At 53.0% G+C, this 15791-nt stretch overlaps 1 protein-coding gene across 7 annotated transcripts; it reads left to right on the top strand.

Moving 5' to 3' along the window:
• Positions 1–396: 396 nt before the first annotated feature.
• Positions 397–14580, top strand: EDA2R (ectodysplasin A2 receptor). Of its 7 annotated transcripts, none has more exons than XM_077307675.1 (10): positions 397–416; positions 1982–2039; positions 2119–2250; positions 3093–3203; positions 3683–3861; positions 5177–5262; positions 5608–5769; positions 6653–6799; positions 7932–8374; positions 8941–14580. In XM_077307675.1, the coding sequence occupies exons 3-10, from the start codon at positions 2206–2208 to the stop codon at positions 8980–8982; spliced, it is 1215 nt and encodes a 404-aa protein (XP_077163790.1). In that variant the 5' UTR covers positions 397–416; positions 1982–2039; positions 2119–2205; the 3' UTR covers positions 8983–14580. The 7 variants fall into 7 exon arrangements, 6 of the variants coding, with proteins under 6 accessions (XP_077163790.1, XP_077163789.1, XP_077163792.1 ...); XM_077307674.1 differs by lacking the exon at positions 397–416 and adding an exon at positions 672–839; XR_013226165.1 differs by lacking the exon at positions 397–416 and having other exon boundaries at positions 1315–2039; positions 8941–9381; positions 10083–14580.
• Positions 14581–15791: the final 1211 nt, after the last annotated feature.

A 15791-nucleotide genomic window follows, 5' to 3' on the forward strand; every position in this document is an offset into this window, starting at 1 on the left:
GGGTTAAACATCCCCCCACAACAGCCCTCATTCCAATCACGGTTTGACAACAGAACTCAGTTGCGAGACCCTTTCTCTATCTGTCCAGGGGGTTGTCTGGCCAGCCTTGGAGAGGCTGTTCTCGTGAGTCACCCGTGGCACTCTGCTGCCTCTCGATCAGCCATTCTGTGGCAAATAACGTCTCCTAGCTCGGAGTTAAGGGCTGGGATTCTGCAAAAAGGGGGGGGGGGGAGGAGAAATAGCAAGCTAAGTAGTGAGTGCTTGCCTTTCCAAAGGGCTGCAATGCTATGTATACGTTTTAAAGGAAGAAGGGGCAGTCTGTAAGGTAAGTCAGCACTGTTATGCCCGGTTTGCTGATGGGATGCCAAGGCCCTCCCCGTGAGCTGCATTCATTCTAGAGTTGGGCTTTGGGCTGTGTAAGTGCTTATTTAAGCAGGCATCTGCCCCAGATGGAGGACGCCACCCCTGCACGGCTCCCTGACCGTTCTTTCCGAGCTCTCCCAGCGGGGAGAGGAAGGGAAAGGTGCGGGACTCTGAAGGGAGAGAAAAGCGGGATAGAAACGCGTCCCCTCTTCCTTCCCGGCCCCCAGAGCCCGCCGGGCGGACAGGCTGTGCTGGGAGGGCGGGGCTCGCCGCAGCTGGACAGTCGGGGGTGGGGTGGGGTGGGGGGGAGGCCAGCCGGCCGGCCGCTCCGCGCGCGCCTCGCCCCCTTTAGACGCGGCCCGTCCCCGCGAGGCCCGCCCCCCCTGGGCGCCCCCTCGGCAGGGCACGGCGGCTCCCGTCGCAGCAGCGGTTGGCGCGAGGGAGAAGCCGCTGGGCATCCGCCGCCGGCGAGCCAGGTGGGGCCGGACGGGGACCCCGCCTGCATGCCTGCCCGGGCCTGGCCCTGGCCCTGGCCGAGCCGTCGGGGCGCCGCGCGGAGCCCGGGCTGGAGGGCAGGGCCGGCACGGGACCCGGCGGGGGCAGCGATCGCAGCGCCAGACACGCCGCCCGCCCGCCCGCCCGCCCGGGCATGTCCGGACTTGCCGGCTCCTCCGCGCGCGCCAGAGAGGGTCCGCGGAGGAAGGGCGCGTGGTGTCCGCGCCCTGGCAGCTCCTTCCTCCTGCAGCGCTTCCAAGCCCCCAAGCCCCCCCTGGGCCACAAGCGGCTTCTTCTGGCTTTGCGCAAAGGAGGCTCTTCGGCGGCGGCGGCGGCGGCGGCATCTGGTGCCCACCCTGCGGCGCAAGGCCTCCCGGGGCCCCGGCCGCTCTCCTTCCCGGAGCCGCCAAGAGGGGCACGTGGAGAACTGGGGGGTGGGGGGGGGGCGATGCAGAGGGCCAGTTGGTTGCAGAAAAGAGACCGTGGCTGCGGGGCCTCCATCCAGCGGTGCGCGATACCTACAGCGCTCCGAGGGCTGAGCCCGGAGGCTCAAACTTGGCCAAGAGCTACGGGGGGGGGGCGAGGGGGGGCTCCCAGCTCTGTTGTGTAGTTGCGAAGACCGGTGTTTGCTAGAGAGCCCCGGCATGCAGTCACTGGCAGTGATTTTTAGGAATCAGGAGAGATGTAGGAAGCCTGAAATCCTGCCTCCCGTTCATGCTTCAAAACAGATGCAACAAATGAAGGGTTCCGATTCCCTGAAGGAATTGTGGGTATTTCTTGTGGCAGCTTTTTATTGCCAAACTTCTTAAGTATGGAAAATGTAACTCTTTGTCCTGCTGCCTTATATTGTGATCCCCCCCCCCCAATGTTTGGATATATTGATGAATGGGGGGGGGGGTATGACCAGGGATGGGCCTTTTTCGGCGGGGGCCCTAACTTTTGGAACAAAAGTCGTCAGAGGGTCACCAGACGGGCCTTTCCCCCCAGCCTTTAAATGAAGGTCTTTGTCTTTGCAGATCTTTTTTAATGGTCTGCTGCTGGTTTTGGGGGCCTTTTTAATGTTTTATTTTATGCTGTTTCCATCCCTTGGCTTGTTTTTTATAGTGATACTTTATTATTTCAGCTGCAAGCTGCATCAAGTTGGACCCTGCGAAGGTGGCACCAAAATCTGTTAAATAAATGTAGGTGGGATTTGTCCTGCTTAGCACTTTGGGGGGGGGGGGCTTACCGGAACATACTAATTGTGTCTTTTGCCTAAAGATTCCAGGGATCTGCATTCACCAGGAAGCCCCTGGGCTGCCTTCTGGGTTCCTGATTAAGACACCCCCCAGTTAGGAATGCATTGACATGAGGGGAGCTGCCCTGCTGTTTGCGCTGATGCTGGCCACAGAGGTAAGAGTCACCGGCGGCACATGGGGCCCCTCCAGAGAGTTTTCCAGCCTGTGAATGTGGCGGGCAGGGCAGTGTCCGTTGCTGGAATCTACACCATCTGCAGTGGGCACGATCCAAAAAAGACATGAGGAATGTCCTAGAGTCGGCATCGGGGGAGGTACGTTAGTGGACCAGGTGGGGCTTCCCATTTCTAGCTTCCCCCCCCCCTGCCACTGTTGTAACTGGAAGGAGCTCCTTGGCCTTCCAACTCAGGGCAGGGGTACAACCAGAAGGCTAGACTGTGCTGGAAGAGTTTCCTGAATGGAAGGGAGTTAATTAATTTTTAATATATTTTTAAAAATTTGTTAAACATTTATTGGGTGATATGACCATATATGTTCATGTCAACCAGCCTCCCCCTCTCAAAATGGCCAGTGGTGGCCCTGGAGGGGGTAGGGAAGGGTGGGCTTGTACCCAGCTCTGCTTCCTAGCCAAATTCTGCGCAATCGCCCCACTTCTGGGGCTTCTTGAAGCCTGGAGAATGTCTCAGGGGTTTCCCAGCTATAAAAAAGTTGAGAAAAGCTTCGACAACCGGCTGCATCTATGTGCTCCAAGAGCAGGCTGTGGAAGCAGTGTGCATCCCCCCCCCCCCCGCCACACACACACACCAGTAACAGGCCTGGGGGGCGGCATTGCCTCTGCAACGGAGCCTCATCCAGCTCATGCCAGGTCTCTGCAGCTCCGCTGGTTGACTCGCACCAGCTTCTACCCCAGTGGGAGAGGTGCTAACGGGTGCCCTCTGCAGCTACCACTAGTCCCTTCCGTCCACTGGTGCCCCAATTCTGCCCCCGTGTCTTCCTCAGGCAGCACACCCCCTTGCCAACCCCGTGGAGTGCCAAGCGAGCGAATACCTGGACGACCGTGGGAAGTGCGCCCCCTGCAGGGAATGTGGACCAGGACTCGAGCTTTCCAAAGTGAGCGGAGTATTTGCAAGACTGCAGACAAGGTCTTCTGGGGCCAGATCCAGGGCAGGCGACAGAGTGCTCCTCTGCACGGGGGTGTCCCCCAGATAGATTCACCCAGAGGTGCTCCAGGCAGACCAGAGAAACTGGGCCCTTACCCAGAACATCCAGTCTCCCATTCAAGTAGCACTCCTTCCTTCCCCCTGCCCCTCCTGGGTCCCTCTTTCCCAGTTTGGTCCCCCTCCTTTAGACATGAAGCTGGTTCGGGGGGGGGGCGGTTCCCTGCCTGGAGAACTCCCAGGAGGCTGTGGGACGAATGGCCTCCTCCAAGAAGTGCCTTCTTAGGGACAGTGCAGAATCTCCATTGGTCTTTTTCCCCTGGGATGGCTCTTTCACATAGGCTGGCCCTCTCTTCACGCTGTGGTTGTTTGGTGGTAAACAGGTGGGTCCCGACAGGGCCGTCTTGATGGATCTGCCATGTCTTTTTGCAGGAGTGTGGCTACGGAGAAGGCGGTGACTCACAATGTGTGCTGTGCCGTCCAAGGAGGTTTAAGGAGAACTGGGGCCATCATGGCTGCAAGCCCTGCCTCTCTTGCACCCTCATCAACCGGATCCAGAAGTCCCAGTGCACGGCCTCCTTGAATGCAGTGTGCGGAGCGTGCTTCCCTGGGTAAGAGCCATGAGAACTGTCTTGCCAGCCCAGGGCTGACAGTGATGAAGGTCACAGTGGTGGGAGTGACATGGCAACCGGATGGAAGAACAGGGCTAAGATTAACAGGGCTGCCTTGGCAGAGGGTTGGACTAGATGACCCTGGAGGCCCCTTCCAGCTCTGTGATTCTAACCTGTTAAGTGCTCATTTGGTGTCGTGATTAAAGCAGCCTTTCTCAACCTTTTGGGCGGGAAGCACACCTGAAAATGTTTCCAGGCTTCGAGGCGTACTGGAAGTGATGTCACCTGGCCACATCTCTCTGCCTTCCTCACCCCCAGAAGTCAGGTGACAGCCGGAAGGGACCTTGCCCAGGGGCCGTCAGTGCCTCACCTGCAGGTTTTCTGCCACAGACGAGACCCACAGAGCAGGACACCTGGGAAGCCCAGCAATAAGGAGCTCCCACTGTGAAGTTGAGCTTTTGGGGAGTCACAGAAGGTCCCTCCCCCGCCACCCCAGGCAAGAAGCTTGCAGAAGATCCTTTTGCCAACTTCGGCATCTGAAGCACCCAGTCCTAACCCCAATCCCAAGGAAGGCGTCCCCTCCCGGACACGGGATGAAGAGGGGGCAGGAGCCTCGGCTGGCCTGGCCACTCCCCTTCCCACCCCTCCAGGGCCCTCATTGGCCACTCTTGGAGGGGGTGGGTCAGCCTACCCATATAAGGGAGTTGTTTGTCTGTTTTTAATGGATTGATTTTTAAAGACCCCTGCATGGCACAGTGCCCCTTGGGTGCCCCAGCACAGTGGCTGAGAAGCCCTGGATTAAAGTGTAGAGCTGGGATTTGCAAGCCCCGGGGCCTAAGGCTTCATGGCATGGCGGCCCCGAGGAAAGAGACTGCAGAAGGGGGGAACCTTGAGAGCTCACTGGGCCAACGGGGGGGGGGGAGGCGGGTATCGGTTTTGCATACAATTTCCACATGTTGCCTCACAGGAATTGATCACTGGCAGTGCAGCCCCAAGCAGCCCATTGGCCACGGTGGAATTAAAGGACGGGCATAACTTTGTTTAGGATGATCCTTGAATGCACTGGGGGGGGGGGGGGAGAAGGAACAGACTGCAATGTACTATTGGTGTGGGGGGGATGAAGCATAAGCTGGGCCAATGAATTCCCTCCATTTCCTTCCCCTTGTTTCTCAGCTGTTCATCTTTCATCTTTCAAACCTCCACGGCTGCCCTTTGCAGAAGAAGGATCTTGGTCGACCCCAAGTTTATCACACCACTGTCTGATCCCATTTATCAGACCCACTAAAGCCTCTGTCTGCTTCCTTTCTCTCGGCAGCTTCTACAGCAAAACGCAGATTGGAGGTCTGCAGGATCTGGAGTGCGTCCCCTGCACGGAGCAGACCCCCCCTTCAGAGCCACAGTGTAGGTGCCGGCAGCTGGGGTCTTGACCGCTCTAAAGAATGTAAAGTATTACATTCTAGAGTAGCTGTACTCATTGCAGAGAAGAGCAAGATAACGTGGAGATGGCTCTAGAAAGAAATCAGAATTTTGCATCCAGAAAAGCTGGATATTCAAACCTGCGTAACGTATTGCCAGCAGAATGACTGTTTATATATGATTACGGCTGCAGTCCTGAGAGTGAGCTCCATGGAGTAAAATGGGACTACTTCTGAGTAGGCAAAATTGGGACTGCTGCCTCTACGTGTTTATCCGCACGCACCCCTTCCCTGCTCTCACTGATCCTGCAACTGCTCTCTGCCTTCGCAGGCCGTCCCAGAGTTACCCTGGAGAAGGCAGGAAACCCTGCTGGACTGACCCTTGACAAAGCCCTGGTGGTGTTCACCAGCAGTGCCCTCCTGATCATTCTCCTGGTCTCCCTCCTCTCCCTGCTCTACTGCCAGCGGTTCTGGAAGAGCCAGTGCCAACGGGGTAAGTCAGCCCTGGACATTCACCTCCCCACGCTTTCCTGGGGGGGGGTCTCTCCCCAGGCTTCTGGAGCGTCTTTTCTAGGCTTTTTCTTACCTAGCACCCCATGCCCAGCAGGAGAACTGTCAACTGGCCATTTTACAGGCCCCGAGGAACTGCGGTTGCTCAGTCAGGGCCCAGATCTCTTTGGGGAGCTCATTCCACCAGGTGGAGGCCAGGAGTGGGAAAGCTCTGTCTTGCACAATCTGGGCCCCTGCGCACCTGAGGGGATGAATATGTTCCCCAGGGAGCTCTTCAATCGGGCAACACCCATCCGCTAAGGATCCCTGGCCCTGAGGAAATACATTTCCCCTCAGCCACAGCCAGGGACATTTCAGCCCTGGCCCCTGCCTGGTGGGATGGGCTCCTGAGAGAGATCAGGGCTCTGCCTGAACTTTCTGCGTCCTGCGAGATGGCGCTCTCCTTTAGGTCTCTGGTGGTGGCCGGTTATAAACACATCTTGATCTTGTGCCGCCCTCCTGCTTCTTCTGCCCTCCCTCCCTCCCTCCCTCCCTCCCTCCCTCTTCCAGCACTGCCTAATACCCAACTCCAGGCTGGCTGGCTGGCTGGCTATCAGATGAAGCTATTGTGTTAAATTTATGATTCAAATGTTTAACCCGTTTTATGTTAATACGTTGGTTTTATTGAGTTTTAGATTCTGTAAACCGCTCCAGGATGGCATGTCTGAGAGGAGTGGCATATAAGTCCCTACCTGCATGCATGAGTCTCTCATCATGCACCAATGACCTGTGGACTAGAGAATGTTCTGGACTTCCATTTTAAGCTCGCAGACATTTCCTCCCTCTGTGTCCAGCATGCTTTTCATTCCTTCTGTGTCTTTTGCAAGGGCTGCTGCGGAGAGAGGACTTCTCTGGCCAGAGGGTGACGTTTCAGGCTTCTGCGGGGCCAGCCGAATTCTTCCACCACGAGCAACTCCCAAATCCCTCTTGCTTGACTGTCAAGAGCGCAAGCCCTTGTCACGGATCCTTGGAAGGTGACTGCCTAGCCGTGGTGCCCGGGGGCTTTGAGGGGGTGGCCAGGAATCCCTGGAGGTCAATTAAGCCGTGTGCCAGCTCAGGGATTCATGTCCGCCAGGGGGGTGGGTGCACGAGAGACATATAGGGGGCATTTCTTTGTCTAACACATTTATTCGCTGCCTTCCCAGAATTCAAAGTGGCTTACAGTATCAAAACAGTTATTAAAAACACAACGCAATCTGCACTAGAGGGAGTCTAGCTTTGGGTGCGTCCCTGTGCAGCCACATATGTACTTGGGGGCAATCCTGCCCCAATTAGGCTCTTTGCACTGATTTCTTTCCTTGGGGAGAGACTCAGGCACTTGCTTAGCCCCTCTGAGGAAATCAGTGGGACTTAAAAGCTCTTCCTGTTGGCCCTGAGTGTGCATGTGTAACATCTGCCGTTAACTGAGGCGTACTGCAGTGTCCGCCTCTTCTTCTCCTTGGCAGTGGCTGGGGAACATGGCTGTACGCAGAGTGATAAAAGTCTCTATTACAAAATCTCTGCTGTGCATGGCTCGCGCTCTGAGCATGGAAGTAGCCACTGTAAACTAAAAATACATGGGCCTCCGCTGGGAAGGGCTTTTTCCAATGGCTGAATTTTGGTTTCCTGTAAGGGAGGCAGTTGGGGCAGTGAAGGGCTCCCTTCCTTTAAGCCGCTTTGTTTTTGTTTTGTTTTTAATCAAGATTTTTATTTTATGTTCCAAGATTAAAGATGATACAATACAAGTAATCTACATTGTTAAAACAGAAAAAAGAAGGTTATGCTCTTCATTTAATACACTTGATTCCCCGTTTCAATCCCCTTTTAAATTATTTTCTTAAAGGGTAAGGGCCCCAGTTTAAGCCGCTTTGTTGGCAGGAATGGCCAGCTGGTGTAGAGGTATATTCTCTGGTACTGCATTTCCAACAAGGACTCCAAAGGGAGGCCTCACCATTCTCCTTGTGAGGAAAGGGACCAGCAGGCAGAGGAAAAACGGGTTCCTTTGGGAGGCCTTTTGCTTCTTCGTGCACCCTGTAGGCTGGTCTTGCCTTGAGCAGGGGCCGAACTAGGTGGCCTGGATGGCCCCTCCCACTCCAGGATTCTCGCCTGTCCTGTTTCTGGCCTTAGGTCCAGTGGAAGTTGTCCGGTTCTTCCCCTCTGCAGGCAACGGGCTCCGGTTCCCCCTGCCAGCTCGGCAGGCAGACTGGGGCTTCCCCCAACGGCTGACTGCCAGTCCTAAAGTCAGCCCGCTGGAAACGCGGAACTCCGGGTGCAGCGACAGTCCTGCGGGGGGTTCTTCCTGCAAGGCCAGGGACTCCGCCCATCCAGCGCCTCTTTCCTCCTGTGCCACGGAGAGGAAGCATCCCTGGCCACATGCACCTGTGGAATGCACGGAGCTCGACCTGCAGGACTTCTCCACGCAGGACGAGCTGCGGCGCAGAGGGGATGCGGAGGAGAGGAATGCCCGCGGCACTCCGGAGGTGGCAGCAGAGGCCAGGCTCACTTCGGGGTCCCATCACAGCTCCTGTTCATCCTTCCGAAGTCCTACCGCTGAAAGTGGGGAGCAGAGGGTAAGTTGCACAGGACTCTTTTTCTCTGGGCCAGAAGAGCCCCTGCGGGGGCAGGAAGAAGGGGCTGGGGGGACGTTGGCCGCCCCCAGCTTTCCGTTGAGTGTCGGTGCGATTTCGGCTGTGTGCGGCCACAACGAGGCTGTTTTTAAAGCACACTCGCAGCATTCTGGACCAGCTCTTGTTCTGTGTACAGGGCGGCTGGGCTGGGCTGGGTGACGGGACGACTCCTCCCTCCCCCCATAGTCTTTCCAGCAGTTCTGCAACTGATTCAAAATGGATGGTGCTTTTCTATTTTAAAAAATAAGTGAACGTATGCACACCGGGGCTTAAAAATAGGCAGAATCCAGCTGAATCCTGGCAGGAAGCAGGTCAGACTGCTGGACGCTTGTTGGTGTGCAGTCCGTCATTTCCACCTTCTTGGGGAGCCATCAGTGTGTGCGTTTGGGGGGTTGAAGCCCCTCTTTCCATCCCTCAGGCAGCCTTGTGGTGACTGCTGCTGAAACGATGCTCACACAGCTGTGCTGCCATTGTCCACTCCTGACTCTTTTGTGGCTTCTTCTTCACAGAGCGAGGATGCTCGGAGCCTTGGGGCAGAGACCGGGGATTGAGGGATGGAGCACTGCCGGCACCCAGCTGCTGCTGGGCCTTCGCACCCAGAGTGGAGGAGGATGCCCCGTTGCCTGTGACCTAACCAGGGGGGCTCTTCCCTGGCCATCACTGCCTCTCTCAGCAGCCCTTTGCCCTTAGTGGGATCTCCTCCTCTGTTTGGAGCCAGCTTCTCCTCGGACCGAGCATTTCAGGCACTTGGAGGTGGACCTGGGCTCTCCCCCTGGCCAGCTGATGTGGAAGCCCTTTGCTGTTCTGACCTTGGCCTGAGCTCTGTCTGGTCGCTGCTTGGCCACAGCTGCCTGGAATCCCCACTGCTGGGCCGTAGAGAGAGCTGGGTACCAATCAGTCGCAGAATGTGGAGTGAGATCCTCACTGGGGCAGCTGGACAAGGAAGCCGGGTGATTATCTACTATTTGTGGTTCACCTTTTGGATCTTCATGATAGTATTTGCAAAGAGCACGGAGACCTTCTAATGACACCTCAGAACCACTGACCATCGCCAGTATGGAATGCAGCCATTGGCGCCACTGGACCAGGATCCGGCCCGGTTGGGTGGGCCTCTTGTCCTCTTGTCTAGTAGCCAGAAGACTGTAGCTTCCTTCTGTGGTCCGCCCTTTGTGGGCTGCTCTTGCTTGAATCTACCGCCTGAAGGGGCTGCTGTGTGGACTGTTGACCTTCCTGTGTCCCTCCAGGGGAGCAGAATTGCTGCTGGCTGAGACAGCCGTGATGCCAGATGCCCCCAAGCCTCTCATTTGGGCCTGACATTTCCAATATGTTTATTGTTCTGTGGGCAGGGGGGCTCCAGCAGCAAGGGGAAAAGACATGCATTTGGGTGGTGGTGCCATTTTACACCTGGAGGGGGAGGGTGGCTTCCTTTTGCTTCTCCTCTGAACGGTAATTTTGGAGAAAGCCAACTCCCTTCCCTTCCGTTTCAGGAAAAGCTCTTAGATGTGCCACCAAAACGGTGTCTTGTTCTGTCTCCTGACAGAGGAAAGGTTTGTTTTTAGTTTGTGAAGGGAACTTTCATTCAGGAGAAATCTTTCTGAGTAGGTTTGCAGGTTTTTTTTTAAATTCTGTTTTCATTTTAATTACTTTGCAGATGCTGCCTGAATTGCTTCACATTTGGAAGACTTTTATAGGGGGCAGCTCTGCGGAAGATTGTTGCCTCGGGGGAGTTTCTTCCCCCCCCAAGAGAATCAGATCCTGTCACAGCCAGGATGAGCCACTGCCCAGGAGGGGATGAGGTGGCTCTTGTAATGTGTGTGTGTGTGAGTGAAAGAGAACTTTTGTCAGCTTCAATCTTTTCTTTCTTTCTTTCTTTCTTTCTTTCTTTCTTTCTTTCTTTCTTTCTTTCTTTCTTTCTTTCTTTCTTTCTTTCTTTCTTTCTTTCTTTCTTTCTTTCTTTCTTTCTTTCTTTCTTTCTCAGGGCAGTGCAGGGTGCTGCTCGTCTTGAACTTTCCCAGCTTCTGAGGCGGACAGCTGTCTTTGACTGGGATGCCCTACTTATGCTTGCTGTTGGGGGCCTCCTGTGTCCCTGCAGTTCCCCCCCACACCTTTGTCCTGGTGCCAGGTGGTGCAGCTGAGAGCAGGAAGTCTTCGCCTTAGCTCTGCCATCTGGATCCTGTGAAGGGAAATGCGGCAGAATTGACTCCATGTTCCAGCACAGAGCTACAGGGATGCCGTCCGTTCTATCCGTTGGGCTTGGCTTCTTTCTGAGGGCTCAATGCTTTCAGGGAGTGGGCAGTAGAGCACATCAGAGATGATGCTGGCCAGGAGGAGGTGGAAGGGAAGGTGGGGGAGGACTCCTTCTCCTCATCCGGCCAGTCTGAGGAGCCTGGCTTAGGGAGCATGCGCATGGGGCCTCTTGTATGGGGAAATGGGGGCTTCCCATTAATTGGCAGATGGTATGAAGTCCCACCACCACCACCACCTCAGATATGCAGTACAGCTAAGCTTGTGTTCCAGTATCCTGTATGGCTTGTCATGATGGCTTCATTGGTCACTAATACTGAGGCAGGGAAACACCACATAAGTCGCAATGCCAGGGGAAGGGGGGAGCTTCACATTTATGGTGGTGGCCTTGTGGTTCTATGTGCCACGATCAGTCTCGTTTTCCAGCTGTGTGACCACAGATTCCTTTTCATAGCAAAGGTGTCTTGAAAGATAGAAGGACCTTGGTGTCCCACACAGTCAACCCCGCTTAGCATCTTCTCCTCAACTTTATGCAACTATCAGAGGAGGTACGGGACCCTTCCTAGGCTCCCTCCTTTTGTCTGTCTTTCTTTCATGGCAAGGAGGATCTGCTGGCAGTTTTTCTTCACCCCTGCCCTTCTTCACATCTGGACTCTCAGTCCACACCCCATGTTTTAGAGGAGTCCTCTTTTCTCTCTCTGGCTCTGATCCACCAAAGCCCAGATGGTGCTCTGGGGTTGTTCATGCCAGGTTTTCCTTAATGAGCTGCAGGTGTGGATCATCAGCTGTCTAGTGGGAAGGGCAGATTGGGGCGCCCTCCCATCCCCCCTCTGAGCAGCTGATCTGCAGGGGGGGGGGAGCAGCAGCCAGGGGTTTGTCTCATGAGTCTGCTCTTTTTAGGGGGTTTAGGATCTACTGACTGCTGCTAGTTTTGATTCTGTATTTCTGTTAGATGCTTTTAAGACAAAAGGAGGAAACCCATTTTCTAAAATAAACGTAGCAGGGTTGCACATGCCCCTTTAAACAGACCTGCTGGGTCAGGCTTAGGAATGGCACGGCATGTTTTTGTCTCCACTTGAACCCCACCCCACCCGCCGCTCGATCTGGCCATGAGTCTTCCAGGTTTACTTTTGCTCCTGTCTGTCTTCCTGTTGGCCTCCTGTTCAGGCCTCACTTGATTCCTGTGGTTTACAGTTTCAAACTATTTTCATTTTGAGACGCACAGGGGCCCAGCGAGCAATCTACCTCCACTTTGGAGTCAACATCACACTCTTACAGCAGTTTAATGTTCTGCCCAGCCAGAAATGGGCCGCCTTTTTAGCCCCATGGCAGGTTGTTGGACAGCTGTTGTGTTGCAAGTGTCAATTGCATAAGTTTTGGTTTTTTATTAAAATGAAATAGCTGGGATGAGATAATAGGAATTTCTATTTGCTGAGGAGCTGCTGATTTTGTCTGACCACAAATGCTGCTTCTTAGCATACCAGGCATATAAAAAAGCCAGCTGAAAAGCCAGCTAGGATAAAAATGGTAATGCAGTTGTTAATACAAAGGATTAGATGCTACTGGGGGGAGTTTGCACCTCTCTGTGGCCGTTAAGAGCACAATTTAAAAGGCATGTGAAGCTTATGTGGATTTCCAGGGCAGAGGAAATGAAATGTTGTCTGTTTAGCTACACCTTCCATTCCTGGTGGATTTTTGATGAAGTTTCTAAAATCAGTTTACAGGACTTTGTTGCTGTTCTTCCTTGGAAAACCGAAATTATACGTGCTCAGTTAGGGAGTTTTCTTTGGATCATTTTTATCTTCTGGACTTTCTCCTAATGGCAGTTGGCCCATCTTTTGGGGGAGAAAGTGCTCTGCACCTTTTAACCTTTTGAGTTATATGTGTACTTTCTGGAAAGGCCCAACTCTAAACACCTTGGAGGAGATCATGGCCTTGGGGATGTAACTGGGACTAGCCAGTGTGCTATTCCAGAAAATCTTTCTTGAGTTTGGGCAGTTTGTATGATAGGGACACAATTTCAAGACACACAGGCGTCTTTTTGCTTTGCTTGTATGATGACTGCTAAAGTCCTTTAGTCAGCATCTAGTGAAACTGTCTGTGGAGTGGCTGTGTCTCCATAAGTCTTTCTTTGTGCAACCTGAGCCCATACCTGCATATGCTGAAGTGCCATTAAGTGCGGTGGGGCTTCCTGGGATGTCAGCACATAGAGGACCGCAGCCGTGAAGGAAAATGTGATTGTGAACATTTTCTCTGAGACTGTATGGTAACGTGGCCAGATTTCTGGGGCCACAAGGCGGGACACGCTGCCACGGTGGCAGCAGCAGCAGCAGCAGGCGGGCCCTCCCCCCTCCCCGACTGGCCTCAGAAGGGCGGCGGCGGGGCGACGGCGGTGGTGGCAGTGGCGGTGGCAGCAGCAGGCGGGCTCTCCCTCCCCGACCGACCTCAGGGTGGTGGCAGGCCAGGAAGAGCTGCCCGAGCAGGTGGCAGCAGAGCCGGCCGGGAAGCCCCGCCCCAGAGCCCAGGCGCCTGCGCGGGGGCCTCCTGAGCCTGGGCTGCCTGCTGGGCACGCAGCCAAAAATAAATAAATTAATTTTAAAAATGTAATTGGAGAACGCCTCGGGACAATTAGAAAACACCGCAGGACACGGGGCAAACGCCCAAAATACGAGACTGTCCCGCCTCTGGCCACCTTACTGTATGGATTTCCTTGACGTTAGGGTTGCACTGAATCTCAGAGTTCCTGTAATATACTTCCATTAAGATATCTGCCAAAAGGTGCCTACAGAGATGCCATAGTGCAAAAAGTGGTCTTGTAAAGCCAACATCACACTCTGCATTTTTACTGGAAATAAGCCTCTTTCATGTCTGTGGAATGTTGGGGTGATCTTTTTGGACATGTTTACAATTTTTACTTCAATGTGCTGTGAACAAAATGTTGCCCTGCCTTATAGAAACCTTACTGTGGAGCTGCAATGAGGTTGAACTAGGAATCATCCTTATTCCAAAAGCTTGAAAGGTGTATGGTCCCCAGGAGGCAGCTGGGGCAAGCTCCTTTTGCATCCACAACCTCTTGTGTGCCCTCAGAAGCCTGCAGAATGCATTTGGGGCGGGCATAACACTCTTTGTCCTTGTGAAATACAGGCTGCCGCCTCCAATGAGTCTGGAAGTTCTACAGAGTCCTCTGCAGGAACATTCACCATCCCATTCTAAGCAATGCTCTTGACTGCAGTAGATTGAGAAGGGAGCACATCTGTTTACAATGGCATGGTTGGAAACTGAGAATTGAGGAATATTTCACTCAACAGAACATGATAGGAAACCCCACAGCTTGTAGGCATTGGGGATGTTCTCCAGAGACTTGTATTGCTAAAATTTCATCAGATTTATTCATGCACAGAATTGCAAAAATGTGATTCGGTGCATTATTCACTGATCGTTGGGCATAATTTTATTAAGATTGTAAGGGCTGTATGTGCGGTTTGTTTCCTAAAGAATGTGCTTCTTACAACAGCTGCTGGTAATTTTGTTTATTCTTCCCTTGCTAAATGGGGTCTATTGAATTCCATAACAGAAAACACTGTTGATATTTATTGAGTGGGCCTAATTCTTTCACACATTGAAGTTTTGCAGCCAGGGATTTCCTTGGGAACGTCATACAGAGTTTGTATTTTGTCCTTGTAAATTATTTTTCAAATAATTGAAATTTGAAATATCAATTGACATTGATATTTGTGTAAATGTTACAGTGCTGCCAATGTACTTAAACAGATGTGTTTTACTTGTTGATTTCTGGGGTCTTCTGGAGGGATCCTTGAAGGAGCCTTGATGAGCCCCTAAACTTGAAATGCTATTTGACGTTTTGTACTTGCAATTAAAATGAATAAAAAGACTGTTATTTTCCAGTAAGACTTTCCTTTTGCGGATGACACTACATGGACATCCTGCCCTGTTTCACGGGCATGTGCAGTGGAAGAGTTGCTGCTCAACCAAGTCTCGCCTGGGGCGGCCAAACCCTAGCTTGCTGGCAGAGGCTGATGGGAGTTGTAGTCATAGAATCATAGAGTTGGAAGGGGCCATACAGGCCATCTAGTCCAACCCCCTGCTTAACGCAGGATCAGCCATAAGCATCCTAAAGCATCCAAGAAAAGTGTGTATCCAACCTTTGCTTGAAGACTGCCAGTGAGGGGGAGCTCACCACCTCCTTAGGCAGCCGATTCCACTGCTGAACTACTCTGACTGTGAAAAACTTTTTCCTGATATCTAGCCTATATCGTTGTACTTGAAGTTTAAACCCATTACTGCGTGTCCTCTCCTCTGCAGCCAGCAGAAACAGCATCCTGCCCTCCTCCAAGTGACAACCTTTCAAATACTTAAAGAGGGCTATCATGTCCCCTCTCAACCTCCTTTTCTCCAGGCTGAACATTCCCAAGTCCCTCAACCTATCTTCACAGGGCTTGGTCCCTTGGCCCCAGATCATCTTCGTCGCTCTCCTCTGTACCCTTTCAATTTTATCTACGTCCTTCTTGAAGTGAGGCCTCCAGAACTGCACACAGTACTCCAGGTGTGGTCTGACCAGTGCCGTATACAATGGGACTATGACATCTTGTGATTTTGATGTGATGCCTCTGTTGATACAGCCCAAAATGGCATTTGCCTTTTTTACCGCTGCATCACACTGCCTGCTCATGTTTAGTTTACAATCCACAAGTACCCCAAGATCTCGTTCACACACAGTGCTACCTAGAAGCGTATCCCCCATCCAGTAGGCATGCTTTTCATTTTTCTGACCCAGATGCAGAACTTTACACTTATCTTTATTAAACTGCATCTTGTTCTCATTTGCCCATTTTTCCATTGTGTTCAGATCTCGTTGAACTCTGTCTCTATCTTGTGGAGCAGTGGTCCCCAACCTTTTTACCACCGGGGACCACTCAACGCTTGACAATTTTACTGAGGCCCGGTGGGGGGGGGGGTAGTTTGCTCCTCTACTCTCAACCACTGCCCTTACGCTATCTGATCGCTATGGTAATGTTTAAACATCCCTTCAAAATAAGAGACAGACACGCCACAACAAGGAACATAAGGAACATTTTATTTCCATGGAAATTTTAAC

Source organism: Paroedura picta, chromosome 13 (assembly GCF_049243985.1).
Source record: "Paroedura picta isolate Pp20150507F chromosome 13, Ppicta_v3.0, whole genome shotgun sequence".
Taxonomy (NCBI): domain Eukaryota; kingdom Metazoa; phylum Chordata; class Lepidosauria; order Squamata; family Gekkonidae; genus Paroedura; species Paroedura picta.